At 37.1% G+C, this 19,280-nt stretch overlaps 1 protein-coding gene across 9 annotated transcripts in view; it reads right to left on the reverse strand.

The window, feature by feature from the left end:
• Positions 1 to 19,280, reverse strand: part of LOC117408183 (ecotropic viral integration site 5 protein homolog) — a 56,338-nt gene that overhangs the window by 4,420 nt on the left and 32,638 nt on the right. For 7 of the 9 annotated variants that reach the window (XM_034013163.3, XM_059031570.1, XM_059031568.1 and 4 more), the window contains 6 exons: positions 16,940 to 17,074; positions 16,430 to 16,570; positions 16,000 to 16,158; positions 14,739 to 14,885; positions 11,894 to 11,989; positions 3,810 to 3,905 (listed from right to left, as the gene is read on the reverse strand). In XM_034013163.3, coding sequence (XP_033869054.1) covers positions 3,810 to 3,905; positions 11,894 to 11,989; positions 14,739 to 14,885; positions 16,000 to 16,158; positions 16,430 to 16,570; positions 16,940 to 17,074 — 774 coding nt within the window. Of the gene's footprint in view, positions 1 to 2,838; positions 2,917 to 3,809; positions 3,906 to 11,893; positions 11,990 to 14,738; positions 14,886 to 15,999; positions 16,159 to 16,429; positions 16,571 to 16,939; positions 17,075 to 19,280 lie in introns of all 9 variants that reach the window. The other 2 variants (XM_034013169.2, XM_059031569.1) reach the window with 2 other exon arrangements.

Here is a 19,280-nt window from a genome sequence, read left to right on the forward strand (position 1 = left end):
CGTAACTGTACGGCAAACTTTATTGCTTGCTTGTATTTTTTATTTTTTTTTAATCAGTAATAATTTCTATGATTTTTATGTATAAAAACATGGCTTCTACAGTACAACAAAACAATACACTAGTCTGCATTTTTACAGTGCATGTAATTGATGTTCTTGCCTGGAAAGTTTTGTACCCCAATTTTTTTTTTTTTTTTTTTTTTACTGTTTTACAAAAAATACACTAAATAACACATCAGTTTTATAAAAATATTGTTGGAACAGCAATGTATTTTTTGGATCCCAGATGTAGGGCGAAACCAGTTTGTTCCTGTACAAATAAAACAGCCTGCTCTGACATGTTTGTAATCTGGCACCTGTGGCATCTTTGAGAAGATGTTATTGTAATTATGGTGCCGGGGAAGTTGCTTAAGGGGTGAGATGTAGCAATCTCTAATACCACAATCCTGTAATCTAGGTAGGACATTTTAGCCTTACACCATCCAGCAGGATGTAAATGCAGATGGACTGTACTGGGCGGCAAGCAATAAACTGCATGCCACAGTTCTGTAGCTAATTAGCACACAATCAAACAAACAAACAAACATTACCGTTGAGGTTTTGAATAAAGTTTTAGCATACTGATCACAAGACAAGACCTGAATAGAGACAGCATGCTCCTCAGTTGAGGGAACGCTCAGGGATCCGCTTCAGGAGGCCACCGATTTCCACAATTTTTTTTGTAAGATGCTGCAGTCTGACTTTCTATCCTACCGCTGCATTAGGAGGATAGTGCAACCCTCTGTTAGTGCAGCCGGATAGTGCAGCCCTCTGTTTCTCAACTTGCCATTACCAAGGAAATGTTCGCTTAATGTACTGGGCTTAGTGAATTCCACGAAACGGCCTGTCAAGGACTGTTGATTGAATTTGATTGTTTTGTTTTGGTTTGTACCATTTAGGTTGAAAGTTTCCTCTTTAAAAGACACTTTCTGTGCAGTACTGTTTATCCCAAAGGGTTACTTTTCAGGATAAACAAGTAAAAAAAAATTGGTTTAATAAGTATTTCCTTTAGCACCTGAACACACTGTGGAGTAAAAATAGGTTGTTTAAGGTTAAGAAATACATTTTTATTTGCAAAACACTATACAGTAGTTTTATGTATTTGTAAGTACTTTTAAAGTCTACTGAAATCAGTTGAGTGTATATTGTAGTACGCTTCTGCTTCAGCCCCAGTCCATATGTAGGAAGGGTGTTGGGTGGTTGTGGTCAGCGTTACATGTAGAGAGCATCCCTATCTTCAGGAAGAAGAATGTGCAAGTTTGTTTCGCAGAGGTTCCACGAACAGTTGGAGAAGTAAACTCAGATTGTCCTGCTGATAACAAAGGCGTATATCAATATAGCTAAAGCCGCTGCAGGGCTTTAGACAACAGGTGAACTGGTGAGCAACCAGAGAGGCACGACCACAGGGAAACAGCCCTTCAATGCAAATAAAATGTGACTGAGAATCCTGCAAGGCGCAGAGTGTAGCTAAAAGGCTTCTGTGTAGATTTAATAAGCTTTCACTCCAGTGCTCCACATTTATCTAAGTTTGACAATATAAAACGGTGAGCTTTCAAAACTAGAGAGAAAACAACTACACGCCAGTTCAATTAAAAAAGCATTTGCACACTTGCTATTTCAGACCAGTAAACCCAACCAGTTTTTTACACCTCAATATTAAATGTAACAAACTAAGGGTTAAAAAGGTGACAGTATCTCTTTTGGGCTGGGGCTCTTAATGCTGGGCCAGCAAACTACTGTCCCAACAGCAAAGTGGTGCCCGATGGACCAGTCTAATACTAACAATTTCAGTTTGCTTGATTAAAGTGTGTCTATGTACACAATGGCTTTTTGTTTTAATTTAGTGGTCACCAATTATTTCTCCCCAATTTAGTAATGTTCAATTATTTTTAGGCTCAGCCCACCGCTACCAGCCCCTCGCGCTGACTCGGGAGTGGCGAAGACGAAAACACGCTGTCCTCCGAAGCGTGTGCGGTCAGCCGTCCGGTTCTTTACACACTGCAGACTCACCGTGCAGCCACCTCAGAGCTACAGCGTCGGAGGACAACGCAGCTCTGGACAGCTTACAGGCAAGCCTGCAGGCGCCCGGCCAAACCACAGGGGTCTCTGGTGCGCAGTGAGCAGTGAGCTGAGGACACCCTGGCTGACCTAGTCCTCCCTCCCCCCGGGCGGCACTCGGCCACCTGGGAGCTCCCGTCGTCGGTCGGCAAAGGAATAGCCTGGACTTGAACTCGCAACGTCCAGACTATAGGATGCATCCTGCACTCCACACGGAGTGCCTTTTCTGGATGCGCCACTCAGGAGCCCCCTACACAAGGACTTTTACCGAGCACCGAGAGAACAGACATTTACTTGATTGAATAACTTGAATACTCCTAATGCTATAAAAATGTAAACTAATAGCAGTTAGTTAAAGTTATTATTTCCTTGTGCAACCATATTATTAATTGATTTGAGGCCCCACTTTGCGGAAACCAATGTGTTTTAAAGAACGTTGCTGTAAAAATAATAAAACATGCATTAGCGATACAGGGAAATAAAAGATGCAACGGAGGCATTTATAAGAATCCTTAGAATTACTTAATCAAATGACAATAGCAATGTGTCATTAACATGTTGTTATAACATACATTGTATGTTATAAATGGCTATTCCTTGGTATCAAGGAAACAACTTAACTAAAATGTAAAAAACTTTGCTTTAGCAAGGCATAACAATAACACAAAAAAAAATCTATAATTCTAGGTGTAAGGGATATGTTTAAAGAATAACACAGGGTGTGCTGGCACATTTACACACCCTTTAATCAGGAAGGATACTACTGACGGGCGTAGTTAACACGTTCTGAAGTAAGCAGGTGGCGTCAAAATAAAAAACCTGAAAAAAGAGAAAAATCTGACTTCTGAGTAACAAAAAACAACAGCAGACTCACACATTTTCTTTGAAATATGCTCTATACAATAGGTGACAACAAACACATCGCAAACATCTCAACTTGTGAAGGTCACGGCCCCAAAATGTAACTGAATATCACAAGTTGTACAAAAATGTAAAAGCCAGTTTGGATATTATTTATATAATCTTAAAAACCACACTGCAAAGACACCTTACAAGGCTTCGAAAGAAAAACATTCTGCTATTGCCATTAAGCAAGCATGTTTTTTGTGGATCCTTTTATATATATATATATATATTAAACTGATTTAAAAGTTGACATATCATCTTCCAGAAGAGACATTTACAAAGACACTTTGACGAAACATTTGGCATAAGATTAAAGGAGCTTCAAGCTCAACCAATTATATGGCGGAATCTGTCCTCCAGTATTTCAGCAAGTCAACCATACATACAGTGGATGTAGGTCATTCCATTTACATTTTCATGATATCAAAAGCTCACATTTTTGTATTCATCTCTAGGGTGGCAGATGCAAAGTAACCCATGTGGATTGTAAACAATGCAGACAACTAAAGAGAGCCATTGTAGCTCTATATATCACAACAATGTGGATGTTGTGTCAAGCAGCACGGGATAAAAGACAGACAACAGCAATATGGAGGAAAGGAAGCAAGATAAAGAAGGCCAGTATCTTTCAGACCAAAGGTGTCTCAGACTCAGCAGAATTTTGCAATGGGCACATATCTACACCAAAGAGGTCGTCAGACTTGTTGGGTTATTTTGTAGTCGTTGAGACACAATCTTGTTACATTTCCAAGCTACTGGAAAAATGAGATACAAGCAAGCAGAGTTTGTGGTATATTATCACTCACCTCCTCCTTCTGCTCGTCTATCTTATCCTTCAGTTCCCTGATATACTGTTTATAACCAGAGTTATCAAGCTGCCCTTGAAATTTCCCTTCTTCTTTCTGTAAGAGTGGAGGTAAAAGTCGTGTTTAGTGCTAAAGACATTTCAGACTGACTAAACAGGTGTTTATATAAAATTACTTACTATACACTTGACCAGGCATAAAATTACCTTTTTGAAAAAAAAAAAATTGTACCAGTTTTATTCTAATGCCTTTATTGCACATACATACATACATATAAATATATATATATATATATATATATATATATATATATATATATTTTATTAAAACAAAGTGTCATTCGTTCACAAGGCAAAATACTCTTTTCAGTGGCTGTTGCGCGTTGCTGGGTGTAATAAAAAAATCTTGGAACCACAGGACAGCTGGGTTACGTCTTGACACAACATTTAACCAATCAGAGAGTTGAAGGGGCGGGTTTTCTGTGTTAAGCACATCGAGAGGCTAAAACATTAAAAACGACTGCTAAATAAAATAAACAATTATTTTCAAAGCAAAAATAGATACAAGAAATGCATGGTTTTCTAAATAAGATGACGATCGGCGCAAACCACTGCCTAATACTATATTTGCACCGGCTACTTTATTAAAACAATATTAAGATTATTTTCGGGTATTATCATTGTCCATTTTTTGCTGTATTACTGTACTGTAAGGTGATATAGAGTACATAATAGTATATGCACCAAAAAAGAAAGCGTATTTCTTTTGTTGTGATATCGTAAAAATATGTAGGCTACCCAGGTGCTTGTGAGAGATATTGGGGGTTCATATATAGAGGCTGTACGTCTTTAAGAAGACGTGGGACATACAAATTTTAAGTGCAGAGGTGCTGGATTATTTATTACAGTCCGGTTTCATTTAACAGTTATGATGGTGACCAAACATGTCTGAGTAGGCCTACTATTTTTTTTTTTTTTTTTTTTTTTTTTTTAAAAAAACAGAAGGTTAAAATGAACAGTTGCATTCAAAAAATGTAGAACAGTGAAAAACAAAAATAGACGTGCATTATCAAAATGCCCTGAAAACAACATAAAGAAAACAACTTAAGTGAAGCAATAAGCTCAATAATTAAGCTAAAAAGGAAGTAAAATGGTTACCGTTTTTTTTTTTAACTCCAATAAATCTACGTTATCTTTCCCACAATAAAAAACAGTAATGAAAAAGAAAATGTAGAACATAAAAAAGCGCAACCAGATATAGTCAACGAAAGACAACACATTATTCAAATTCTTTGTAGTATTATATATTTAAGGTAAGGCAAGTTTATTTTATCTCCTGGCTATAATGTTCTGCCGCCCGGCTGTACAGAATTCTCGTGGAGAACACTGATACTAACTTAAAATCAGTCAAAAAAGAAACTACAAGAATGTCGTTTGCTGACGTGTTCTGCAAGATAATTTAGACCCATACAAATATAAAAATTCACCAAGATTAGTTACAACGACACACTATTGATCGATTTCCACAGTCAGTCCAATTTGCCACCCATCTAAATGTATCTGAGGTGGCTGTTATTGAAGTCACATCATTTTGTTATCATACATTTGGGTGTGACGGTGCCAAAACCAACACTTTATCTACTCATTTCAACCAAAAGACGATAAAAAGGCACTGATACCTGGCACCAATAAACTGCATCAACAAAAAAAAATACAACTTAACAAATAATAATATAAACAAAACCAAAAAAAAAAAAAAACACACTGATACAACAGTTGAGTAGAAACCCCCACCCCCCAAATCAGCCTGGAAAAGCTACACGTTTGCTGGGTTGTTTTCTTTCGTTTTTAGCACACAATCAAACAAAGTTTGTGAGGTGAAAGGTGAGCGATGGAAAGACTCCCAGGGTCTTGAACATAAAACAGGGTGCTGCTGCTTTAATTAACAGCTATGGTTAAGCTGTCCTCATGTGTTTGTTCCTGATATGCTACAAGAATATGGCATCTGGGTGGATCTGAACTAATACATTCTTCCAAGAATGTTTTTTTTTTTTTTTTGAGGTTTTCCCTCATGTGTCTGATAACAAAAAAGCAGTTAACAGGCTTCCTATGTTCAGTTGTATGAATAAGCAGGTGCCAAAATGTGGAGAAAAGATGTCAAACGTCTGTAAGTAATGACTTCCTAGTTTGTCTGAGTATGTTGTTGTAGAATGGTCGCCACAATACTATTTTTTACAACTGTGACTTCTCTTTTACTGTGTTGACACAACGAGAATTTAAACAATACAAGCCAAGTCACTGCAATGGTTTTAGGTTTTCAATTCAATTCTAAAAAAAAAAAAAAGAACGCATAGATAACGTGCCAATATTTTCCGAGGAATACAATATAATGTGTAAAATGAGAGAATTATTTTTACCACTTGAATGCTCCTTCCGTCAACTAAATTGTTTCTTACTGGTTCCATTCCGTTCCAATTGCTTTATGACTCTCAGAAGATCTGCATATGCTTCAAAATAGGGCCTTATTATTGGTTCTATCCAACTGATCTAAAACAGCAAATCTAAATACAGTAGCACAGTTGTTCAAAATCATTCAAACAGGACCATTCCTAGATGTTTGATTTTCATAACCTTGGTATACAAAGAACCCTTAGAAAGATCTGAATAATGTTCTCCAAGTAAGAATATTTACAATATCCCAAAATATAAACCCTACAAATCTATGTTTGGATAACATGTCTTATCTGGTAACCGGTTTGATTGTGTACAATGCATTAACCAGCCGTCTATCTCTGGCATTTAACATACAGTGGATTGTATATTTTAAAATGTACATGGGGTTATTTGTAATTATTTCTTGAGGTTTCTTAATTGGAAAGGTAACATTTACAATTTTACAGGTTATACAAAACTTAGTATATCCCAGACCTGAGGGTTCAATGAGATATATATATATATATATATATATATATATATATATATATATATATATATATATATAAGCTATATTAGTACAGTATTCTGTATGGGAGTGATATGAAGAGGGGATTTCTACAAACCACTAGGGGTGCACTGGGTACACATCAGTTATTGTTAAATCTAGTTGTGTAAATAATGTGGCTGTAGAATGACCTTGCAAACCAGGCTTCTCAGTTGTCGTTGTGTGTTAAGTCAACTACCCCTTTGACCCAGTATGTTTCCAGTAAATCTATACTTGGCTCTCAATTGTAGCTTTTTTCTGTTGTTGACTATAAATTGCTGTGAAAAACAATATGGGGGCAGCCCCTTTACTGCAGCAGCCTGTAAAAGATATGGGGTGCGCACATGGTTTGTTTCGTGGGCGGCTAGGCGAGACAGAAGCGGGTTACTGCAATCTCAGCACATTTCCCAGTGGGCATTAATCAACAGCACGAAACCACCACCTCTACTGGCTCCTAATATAGCAGCGCGAGTGCTGCCAATTGTCAGATAGTTATAATGCACCTACAAATCGAAAATATTGAATACATTGTAGAGAGCTCTGCTACTCTGTACACAAACACCCAACTTCCCAACAATAAAAAAAATGACTTTATATTAGTTTAGTATCTCTAAACTAAGTGTTTCAGTGATTGAGTGACTTTTCAGCCCCAGGTACCCAGTTTCATTAACCTTTTATTCAGGGGTTAAATACTGTAATTAAAGGCAATTGTTAATAAATGAAGACTTACACAGTCTGCACAAACTGCCCTCTACTTTAAATATTGCTTCAAGGTATAAACCCATAATACATTTAAGGAAATAATACATGTTTTAACAGAGAAAAGAAGTTTAAAATTCTGGTTTTCTGTAATTAAGGATTATGTTGAACCTTAAACCACATCACAATTTTGTTTAAACCATATTTCCTGTTTTTAAAAACCTTTTTAAGAAAACTAATAAGAAGACCAAACCACTTTGTTATAGAACCTTTCAAATATGTATAAATCCTTCAGACAGAAGCTGGATTCTCAGCAAACAAAACAACTTATTTACATTTACCTATCCAAGTTATTAGAAAAAAAAGAAAAAAATCTTAGATGTTTGGTAGAAAGGATGTGGTTTCACATTTTGTAGTGAATACAAGCTGACTTGTGGTCTAAACGCAGTTCATGAACCTGAGCACAGGTTTTCTTGAAATATATAAATAAATGAACAGCAGGGTTACAGACAATAATAAAATGGGACTGCTGCAAATGCTCAAAGGTTTTTCTCCCAACATTTTGTAACCTCTTTATTTCAAACAAAGACCTTATATTAAAACTCACTAACAGATGTACTAAAATCTGTAAAAATGCAGGCAACAAAAGTTAATTAAAACACTGTCAATGTCAATGTCGTATATAACGAATCGAAAGGGTTGCAAAAACATCCGTCTATCAGAAACCAGACCAACTACACCCTCTGTTGCTGCTATGGATAGGACCTAGCTTGTACAGTGTTCTCAAACCCTTAGGATTGCTACAATTAACCCTATTGGCTAATGCAGAGCCACATCAATAGAAGTAGCTTGTGCTACTGAATAGGATTGAATATAGCACTATTCAAGACACTGCATGTCACTTTGTCAATCCTCATTGCAGTAGTTTTACACTATAAGCCTCAACTCCAATCAATATTTGTATACTACTAACCAGGGCAATACAAAATAATTGCAGTGCATATACACTACAGATAACGCATTTCAATCTATTCTCCTGGACACTTTACTTCTGAAAACCAACTGTCGGCTCCTGTTGGCCATGATTTCCAAAGTATAGTCTCACTGTAGTTTTATGGTGAAGCAGAGGTAGAGGTTTCCTGCTGGACACGAAGCCCTCCTGTGCATAGTGGGACACACGTGGTTTCAAGTGTCCTCTAAGCAGCATGCATTGGTGACTCATTTTAACCTTTGTACATGTCATGAAAAGCCCGTCTACTCCACTGCTCTTAAATGGCTGTCATTTTCCAGTAACTTCAGCAAGTGATTTTTTTTTTTTAAATAAACTTTAACACAGTGTGAGTAGTGCAAATGTCATTTCTCCTTTGCAGGAAGGAGCTGCTCAGTTAATTTTTTGGTGGTAAGTGCAGGATAACCTGGTGTCTGGGGTGTAGATATGATAGACACATTTTGATTTTAAAAAGGAAATTTATAACTAGTGGAAAAAAACAGACTTTCCTTCACTGACTAGTACAGCAGATGCTTATTTTGTAGCCAGTGCACTGCTGTGCCTATTTGTCTAAGACTAATCAGCCTTAACACTAGTCTCTCATTTGCAGCAGGGTTTAGATGGGGAGCCACCCTTTGATAAGACAAGGTTCTAACCCAAACCATCTACAGTACACTAACAACAAACCAACTCACACCCCACACTGCCTAACAACACCCACTGGGAATAAAACTTGTGTATATCTTACAATTGTGAAACAGTTTATTTTTGGATGAAATCCCTCTATCCTGAGTGCTTTAAGTAAACTCAGACATAGCCTTGGCTAAAATATAATATACTAGCTGCAGTACCCGGGGTTATCCGAGGAAATTCAATATTTAAATATTTCATGCATGACAAATTGGGGAATGGTAGCCTTATGGCTTCCTACAAGTTACCGATCTTGGGTGTCGCACAATGCGCTCGGACCCCTTTCCCTTTTATTAACTATTTTTTGGGGGTTTTTTGCCATTTAATTAAAAAAAAAAAATTTGTTATTTTTATTTATTTTTTGGTTTTGTGGGTTTCTTTAATTCGAGATACACGGCTACTGTAGTGATCCAGCAATGGGGTTACTAAATAAAGTACCCCAGGGGTCAAATTTTTGGAACCAAACATAGCCCTCGACCTTCCCCTGGATGAAAGAGGAGGCCATGTAAAGTTTGGTTACACTGGGTCCTGTGGAGTCCAAATGCATAAAGGAACAGATAGACAGACAAACTTTCTTCTTTATATATTAAGATTGCCTGAATCTCTGGCTGAACTCATCTCCCGTTGCTACAGTAAGCAGCAGAAAACCAACCCACAAAACCCTTAACCTGCAGTTCTGCACCTTACATACTCTTGACTTTTGCACAGCCATCTTAGGAAGGAAATCCATTTTAGATGCGAACATGACCCTCCATTGTCTGGGCAAAGTGAGTTTAGTTTCCATTTACTTGAAACAATTACTTTGAAATGGTGTATGACCTGAGTATGACCCTTTAACACAGATTTAAAGCTATAATTTCAGTACAGTAGTTAAAATACTAATATCAGCAACAGGTGGGCGGAGATGTACGAAGAACATTTTGAAAAACTAGACAACAAACGTCTCGCACGTCTGAGCACTAGATAGCTGCTTTACACATCTGAGAATAGTTAAGGTTAGAAATGGGTGGTGTGGTACAGAATCAGAATGAGCTGGCATCTAAATCACGCTGCTGAGAATGGAACACATTTATTGGGCGTGTGCCCGTTCTGCTTCCTCTGAACTCTTCTCTTTTCCTTAAATCTAATACAAGAGTAAACCTACTTAAATGCCAGTTTAAATGAGTTTTCTCCCCTTACCTTTTCTTGCAATCACTCCAAGCGGTCCTGAATTCTTCTGCTCCAAAACAGAGTTGTATTCATTTTTGTTTCCTTAAAGCTTTCTGCTAAATTCACCTCAAGTGCTCAGATTATTTAGATTGCCCCATTCCAGGAAATCTTAGGAACTAAGTTGTATTTTACATGCAAGACTTGCACAATACAGCACAACATGAAGCAGTGCGAGATAAAAACAAAATAAACGACATTGATGAAGAATGATCATCTATTGTATTACTTTTCAGTGTGCATGTGTTATGATTGAGTGTTTACATTGAAACAATTCTCTCCTATTAGTAACCATGAATACCTGGCTTAATATATTTATATAGATGTCTATTAATGGATCCTAAATGCTAAAGTATGACTGTCTGTCAAGAACAAACCACCAGAAGGCATCTAGACATCTAGAATTAGCAGTTGATGCAACACTCTGCAATAAACTGGCAAGACTCAACTGTTTTCACATTTTCCTGTTTTTACCATACAATAAATAGATAAGGTAAGCCTCTAATATTATGAGAGTCAAGTGACTAGATGCTGGTTAATCATAAAATCTGTTATACTTCACTCTCCTCCCCCAAACAGGTAATAGGAACATTTTTATTTTTAAACTCTCCTATCAGTTCCCCTGTTTTTATCATGACATCAAAGTTCCTGACACTGATCCTACACCCACCCACTACCATCCTCCTCCTGTCGCACATTCTGCATCATTTGAACAAAAATTTCATCATGCAGTATTTATTTACAGGTTTGTTCCTGGTAAAAAAATCTTTCAGTTATCAGATAGTTTTTAACCGCAAACCTGCACATTTCAAACTCTGCATTCCTTTTATACACAGCTGTGGGTTGTGGCTCAGAAGGTTATGCACTAGCAAATGGGACTGACCTTTATCATGCTCCAATCCACCACCCTCCTACTAAGACAGCAGGACATGATTCAAACCAGCTTTGCACTGCCAATGTTCAGGGTGTGCCCTTGTGTAATTCTCAACCCATGTTATCTTACTGTGAAGTCAGGCCCAGTTTCAGGGCTACCCATTACTCTCAGTCCTCCCAGTGCCTTATCAACCTCTATCAGCACTCCTGGGGAGACAAAGTCAAAATGCCTCCATCCCGTGGAGGCTAGGAAACGATGCAACAAGATAACCATTCGGTTAGTGCGTCTTCAATTGAAAGATATCAGTGCTTTATAAGAAAGACACTTCTTCCTGTGAAGTAAACTGAAATTACACACGCAGTGGCAAAAATTAGGTCAGGTGCAAACTGCATATTTTTTAGGAAATGGTATTAGTTTTCATGCTTTCAACAAGGTTTGAAACCACCTGACAAGCTTTTGTCTTCCAGGGCCTCTACAAAGAAGCGTTCACTAGAGAGCTTTTGACAGCTCTTTTGTAAACAGCAAATGTAAATGTAAAATGTACTGTATAAAACTGTGGTCACATGCATTGCATATATGTAGCCACCCAGGGTATTACTTTGAAGTCCAAAGCATGCAATCAACAGGTACAAGTGATAGATACAGTACCTGAATCTCTAGCTCAGCAATGTGCTGCTGCAGTTCAGCCACCACTGCCATGCTGTCTGCTTCTCTAAGCCTTACAGCCATTACTTCTTCTTTGTTCTGAAAGGAGAAACAAGTCATGTGGTTTAGCACTTACAAAACTGAGACAGAATCTTAGAAGCTGGAAAAGCACTTTATGACGAGGTGAGGAGAGCTGCCTAGCCTCAGGCCTCACGAGTTCCTCAGATTAAAAATTATTAGTTGATAATTGAGCAATCTTGAATGCATATAGGGGTTATCTATACTTGCTGGAGGGCATTACAAAGGAGCAGAGTTACTAGAAAATGTTGCATTTCATCAGCAAGCTATTGAATGTGACAGCGAAAGGCTTGTCACCAAAGTCAGGATTTAACGGAAGAGTTGCAGTAAACAAAATGGTACCAATATCTCCGTTTGGTTTTATTGTCTTTTCTAAGCATGTTTTTTAGCCAGGACTCCTGTAGCCCTCACTTAGATCACACTGTTTCACTAATGCTTTTACCTCACAGTTTCCGTTGACTTTTGTTTGATGTTTAGCTATCCATCTCACAATTTCTCTCTCACATTACTAAGTACACACCATCAGTCCAAAATGGTTTCTGTGTTATTGGCGTCCATCTCTGTTTTTTACAGAATCACTTTGCTCTTGGTGGGATTTGAATCCAAAACAAGTTCACAGATACTGAGAGATGCTTTTTTTGGATGATCGCTACATTAAAGTCCCCCCCCCCCAATTTGAAAAGCCTTTTGTACAAAATGTTTCCTCTGTACCCACTGCCACCAAGTACTTTATTCACTGATCAACAGAGACAGGCTTACTGGCATTCATTTCAGCAAGAGTCTCACTATTTAATTAGTTAGCTACATATAAACTGCTGTACAATCATTATTCCACTTTGCCACTTTGGAAATAACACCGATGAGGAGGTCCAGCTTGAGAACGTACAAAACACTTAATAAACTGACCTATAATAGAAACATTAAAAAAAATCATGCTTATAACGTGTCTCTATTGTTACACAAACTGTTTTACTACTGTTAGAAAACTGACAGACCGAACCTAATACTACTGCTTTAAATTTGGCAGCCTCCTCACCTAGAATAATCTTCATCGATATCCACAGAGTAATATCAGCCACTCAGTGATTGCATGGGACTGCTTTGCTTTTGTAACAGAGAGAGAGGCTAATGAACAACGAGTACTAACCAAATGTTGCAGAGTTAAAGTAGCAAGATTTAATGATGCTTCTGAAAGGGTTCCTAAAAATATAACACATCGTATTTCTGGTTGAGAAATAAGGGGAATGGGGGATTGTTAAACAAATTCCTTATAAAAAGAAATCTAGTGAACATGTTTTTTTTTTTTATTTAAAAGAAGAATACTGTCCTTTACATTGCTGTGGAAATCTTTTTGTAAGAGTTTACTATGCCCTGATCCGAGACCCACCTTGGGATCTGCTGGTCTACATCACTTCTTATTTCTGTTTCTTTGCCACTGTTACTCTCCATAGTGATTCTGGTGCGTTTTGTAAAATACAAATCTAAAAGTATATCTTTAGACATTTGTTATTTCTACAATATAATAAGGCTTACATCTTGATTAGTATCATATGAAATGCAGTTTAGAAGATCATAATACAGGAATGAGTAGTTAAATAGATACTGCAGCTCTGGCCCTTGAACACATTTATGTTGTAAAAAGTGTATGGCGGGGGGGGTCAACTGATTTTGCTCTTTCTAAAACCTGCTCACAGCTGCCGAGTAAATTCAACATTTTCAAGAAGCTCTACAGTCTCCTCCCTTTACTGTTCTAAACTTGAATCTAGTATTGCGTCCACTTTCGCCTTTTGGAGGCTTTGGTCTTTATACAGTATACTTCCATTTGGTAAGTGAAACAGTGCTTTTGTTTGTGTTTCCATTATATATATATATATATATATATATATATATATATATATATATATATATATATATATATATATATATATATATATATATTATTTTTTATTAAATCACAATATAGCTAATCAATATACTCGCTAACAGTAAACTGCATCTTCACAAGTGAGAAACCACTGTGCCATTATGCTTGTGTCTCAGGGTTGCTGTTCCCAATCCCAGCAGAAACTAACATTTCAGTCAGCTTGCTTGTACTAGCTTTCACATGAACTGGTTCTGCACTAAAGAGCCTAGGTATATTGGTATACATTCTAGACACTTTTTTTGGTGCAGTTATAGAAATAAATAAGAAAATCTCGTTTTTTTTATTATTATTTATTTTTTTATTTTTACATCTTGGGGACAAGGATTCGGCATACATTTACATGCTTAGCAATGCACTGGACAGTGTCGGACGAGCATGGAGTGTATACATTTACACTTGCAGAAAAGGACATGTCACGATTACCAAACTTTTATCGTGCATAACCACCTTGATCAAAACACTCACCACCGTGAAAAGGGGAAGAAACTGGTTTGTTACAGTCTGCACAACTCCAGACTTTTATAATAGTTTAAAAATGTACTTTAAAATATGCATGGCTTAATTAATAAAGCACATAAAGCACTCCTTTTTTAATTGTCAGGTTGCAACCACTAAATAAAATACAACCAGTATTTACTCACTGTTCCGGTTACAGTATACTGGTGGCTTCTGGGCTGCTATGCACTTATACATAACCCGCAGTAACACATATTTCTTCCGCCATCACTATTAATCAGTACATTTATGTGAACTATGAGCGTCACCACCACCCCCCCACCTCCCCTACCTTTCCTCCCCCATGTAAAATGAATCATGTTGTTTCTCTCTTGTGTTGAATGGTCTTACCTTGCAGTCGATCTCAGCTTGCTTGCGCTTGATTTCATTGTGCTGGGTAAGCAGCCCCTTGTTCTGAGCTGTGAGGTACTGCATCTTCTCCTGCAAGCTTCTCATCTCCTTCTCAGCTCTCCGCATGTGGTTGTTGTTGATCTGATTCTGCAGATGCAGCAAAAGAACAAAATTGACAAAGGAAAAGAGATAAGATATTTTCTTATGCCATCTCAAGTAAAGACTCATCGTGCCCTCTCAGGCCTGGTCAGAGCAGCACGTGTAAACTATCGAAATACAACAAACTAGTAATACTAACATATTCAGAAAAAGATCGCCAGTTATATGAATTATCAAGGTGTCCCAAGACATTTGCTCTGACTGCTAAAATCAGGTTTGTCAAACTAATATTATGAATACAATGAACCTACCCTATGCAGGCAAATGCTGTGTGAATAATGTGTAAGAGAGGTGGAATTATTAATAATAATGAATACCATCATTAATATTAATAATTCCACCTCTCTTACACATTATTCACACCTGTTGTTCCAGACCAGAGGCACACTATAAATCAAACTTTTTCATTATTTATCTCTCAAGTGTTTCTTACGGTTATTGTATTCTTTGCTTATTTGTATGGGTTATAACATGTATATCTATCTCAATATATTAATAAATATTTTACACATGAAGTACAGAGGTGGCGCGCTTCCTTCAGACCCCGCAGCACTACACCCCAGTGTGAGATACAATACCTATCTGAACAGCTACATTACTGATCATGCTTAACAGTTCAAATCCTGTATTGAAGCCAATTTAATGAGCAGTAGATCAACACTGCCCTCTAGTGGACATTCTTCTAAAGTGCACGCCAAAAATGTAATGGAATCTTACCTATTTATCTACATGCTTTTTTTTCTCTCCCATTAGTAAACCAAAAAAACCCATTTAAAAACCATTTAGTACTAAACTTATAATCATATTTCTGATATGTTCTTTATGAGGTTATTTTTTTTTGTTTATCTTGTGACTAAAATACTTCTACTAAAAGTGAAGGATGTCATGGGGCACAGCACAGCTCTAAATGGTTGTTGTAGATATAAAAGATCTCCATTTAAGGCTAATCATAGTACTTTTATGTAGCTTAGCTTTAAGGATTTCCCTTAAAATATCTTCAAATAATGTTCCAAAAAATAAAACACAGATTCCACATGCTGAATTACATCACACGGCCCAGCAGGTTCAACAGGCTGCAATGTTTTGCACACAGACTCCTTACCTGCATTTCCAGCTCCAGCATCCTTTGCTTGGTCTCCTTCAGCTCAGCCAGTGTCTCAGCCTCCCGAAGCCGAACCGTCATCAGCTCATCCTGCAGTTCATTGACTGTATTCTTTCTAGGGGAGTCCTTCCACCTTCCTGTAGTTCTGGCTAGATGCCGCTACAAAAATTATTGATCCTCATTAGCAAGCAGAACTAAAAGATAAAAAAGGCCACCTACTTTTATTGCTTCTTTAAAATACTATATGGTATATCCCCTATATTGTTACTTATAATAAAAAGTCAAGGACATTGTGAAGGCTATATATAATTACTATTAATATACCGTATACAGAACACTTCCCAGCAGATAGATTTAAATATATTTTAAAGGGCATTCCTTTTGGCAGCTTTCCCTCCAGGTATGAGTGAAGTGTGTCCAGACACCTTACCTGCCAGTGTTCTTCCAAATCTCGCACTTGCTGATGCAGTTCTTTCAATCCCATCAGTGCCTCTGCTTCCCTCAGCTTCACACCTATTAGCTCATCCTGGAGCATGGCAACGTTATTGTCGTCAGGCAGGGAATTGTTCCTCTGTGCACAGAAACATTATTTAAGAGCCTGTCGTCAGGATGAACGCAGTGCACTCCTACTGAAAATCCCATCACTGACAAATGTTACGGGACTAATCTCCTGCAGAAACATTTATGAGACTACTCTCACTATTCAGCAGTAAATATTTATGTGTACCGTGCCACTTTAAGTTAAGTAACTAGTCTGTAGCACTAAACAATCACTCAGAATAAACTCTTATCGCACATTTTTTTGTGGTTCACACTGCTATAGTATACATACTGTGCTTTCAGTGTTATGAATATAAAAAGACACACTTCACAGTACAGTATGTGACACATTTAAAAAGAGAATTAACTTTTTTTTTAAAAGCTGAAGTTTTGTTTAAACCTTTTCCATGTCAAGGATCTTGTCTTGCATCTCCTTAAGCGCACACTGAGATTCAGCTTCCTTCAGTCGGGCCTGGACCAGCTCCTGCTCCAGCTGCAGCACGAAGTCTTCTGTGTAGCGTGGATGGCATTTATGCTAACAGAAAGAAGAATACATGAACATGACAATATATATAGTGAACAAAAGTCTTACATGACTTACTGGTTTGCATTTATGTTAAACATATTATCAAAATGAAATAACCAATATTTCATCTTGTCATCAAAATAGTTTACATTTTAATTTTTTTTTTTTTTTTTTTAAATGACAGAGCTGCAGATGCTGCAGATTCCACCGATACCCGGACAGACATTCAGTTTAAACTAAACTTGTGTAATTACACATATCCTGCACTAAATATGCATGTATTGACTGGCAATGTTTTTCAAGATATGAACCAAACTTTGGAGCCGTAAACTAGGGCAGTATATTTTCCCTGATAGTAGTTCAATTGCAAGGCTGAAATATCAGCTGAAGGTTTATATATATATATATATATATATATATATAATAATAAAAAAGACATCTTAGGCTTTCTGTCACTAAAGACACAGTCAATTACTGTACAGTATCTCATAACATCTTGATTCACTGCCAAAAAACAAGAGGGAGTATATGTATATATCTGTATAAACGGTATGTAAAATCTAATTGATGTAACCCTAGTAACACAAATACATACATATTAGGTCTATCCTCAGAAGATCTGTTTCAAATTCCTGCATGATGAGGCATGTGCTACAACAAAAATTTGTGTAAAAACATACAAAAAAAAATCTTATTATTAAACCTTAGTTTTTGCAAAAAACATACTTTAAAGCTAAATTACAATAATGTCTTTAGCTTAGGAGGCTGTGTGCTCCTAAGCTAAAGTGGTTCAAATCCCACCTCAGCAACTGACTCATTGTGTGACCTTGAGCAAGTCACTTAACCTCCTTGTGCTCCGTCTTTTGGGTGAGATGTAATTGTAAGTGACTCTGCAGCTGATGCACAGTTCACACACCCTAGTCTCTGTAAGTCGCCTTGGATAAAGGTGTCTGCTAAATAAACAAATAATTACATGTAGCGCATGTCAATCAAGTAGAACCAAAAGCAGCCTATCTGCTCATCCCTGCTTCAGGATTCATATGAACCATTAAGAAGCTTCACTGTAGAAACCATAAAAACATTCTGTATAATTCTAAAAACTATATGACCTGCACGTTATCGGCTGATGCCTGCATGCTTAAATAGTCTAGAATTGTAAAGCACCTTTTAAACTGCTGTGTAAATGTAAAGTCTGCTGTGTTTAGGTCTGTTACACAGCTGACAAACAATTTATCAGTGAATTCAACAAGAAGTGTGTGTGTGTGCATGTGTGCTACAATTCAATAGCGTTTTTGTACAGTATCATCATAATATAATTTATACAGAAAAACAGGGCCATAATAAAAAACAAGGCTCTGTTATCACTCCGATAGTCAGAACAGTATAAACCAAGACGTGGCCATGAAAATATACTCTAGCCACAGAATGCACCTGTCTTAATTATTTTATATTGTCACAAAGACAAAAAAAACAAACAAAAAAAACACAATTCTGAATTTCTCTACCATATCCCTCCCAACAGCATTGTGTGAACACAGTATTAATCTAGGCAAATGGACGATCAGTACAGAGTTACAGAACACAGTACTCACGGTTACTGATTTGTTTACAATACAAGTACAAAATGTTTAACTAAATCTGTATTCTCTACACCACTTTTTTTTGGGATCTGGTCAATGACTGAAGTTGGCTGTTCCTCAAATCAAATGGAAAAAAACTGACAAATGACACCAAACTATAAAAGGTGACATATGCACACGAACACTGTCAAATCTGAAATCTTAAGTTGCTTATATATATAACATTCGAATACTCTCAATAACAAGCAGTTCTCTAGATACACCGACGCTGGCTGACAGAAGGATTTACAAGTGTATCAGCATCGACATGCATATTTATCCCCTGCAGAGGGAGAATACCAGTTTACATGTTCTGCCAATTTCTTCAATTTAGCATGAATAACAAAGTACACTTCTTAAACACAGTAGCTTTCGCAATGATAGTTTCTTAAACCAGAGCTTTTACCCCATATTAACAGTTACCATGTGTGGAATCAGAACTCATCAGGCTAGGTTCCTAAAGAACACAGCAACAGTAAACAGAAGCCACAATCAGTAACAGGAAAGCCACAGTGTCTTTTCTAGCAAGCATAGCATGATGAACATTTGGGGAAGCAATTTATTTAAATATTCTTCTGATCCATTCCAACTGTAAT

This window comes from Acipenser ruthenus, chromosome 10, assembly GCF_902713425.1.
Source record: "Acipenser ruthenus chromosome 10, fAciRut3.2 maternal haplotype, whole genome shotgun sequence".
Classification (NCBI taxonomy): Eukaryota; Metazoa; Chordata; class Actinopteri; order Acipenseriformes; family Acipenseridae; genus Acipenser; species Acipenser ruthenus.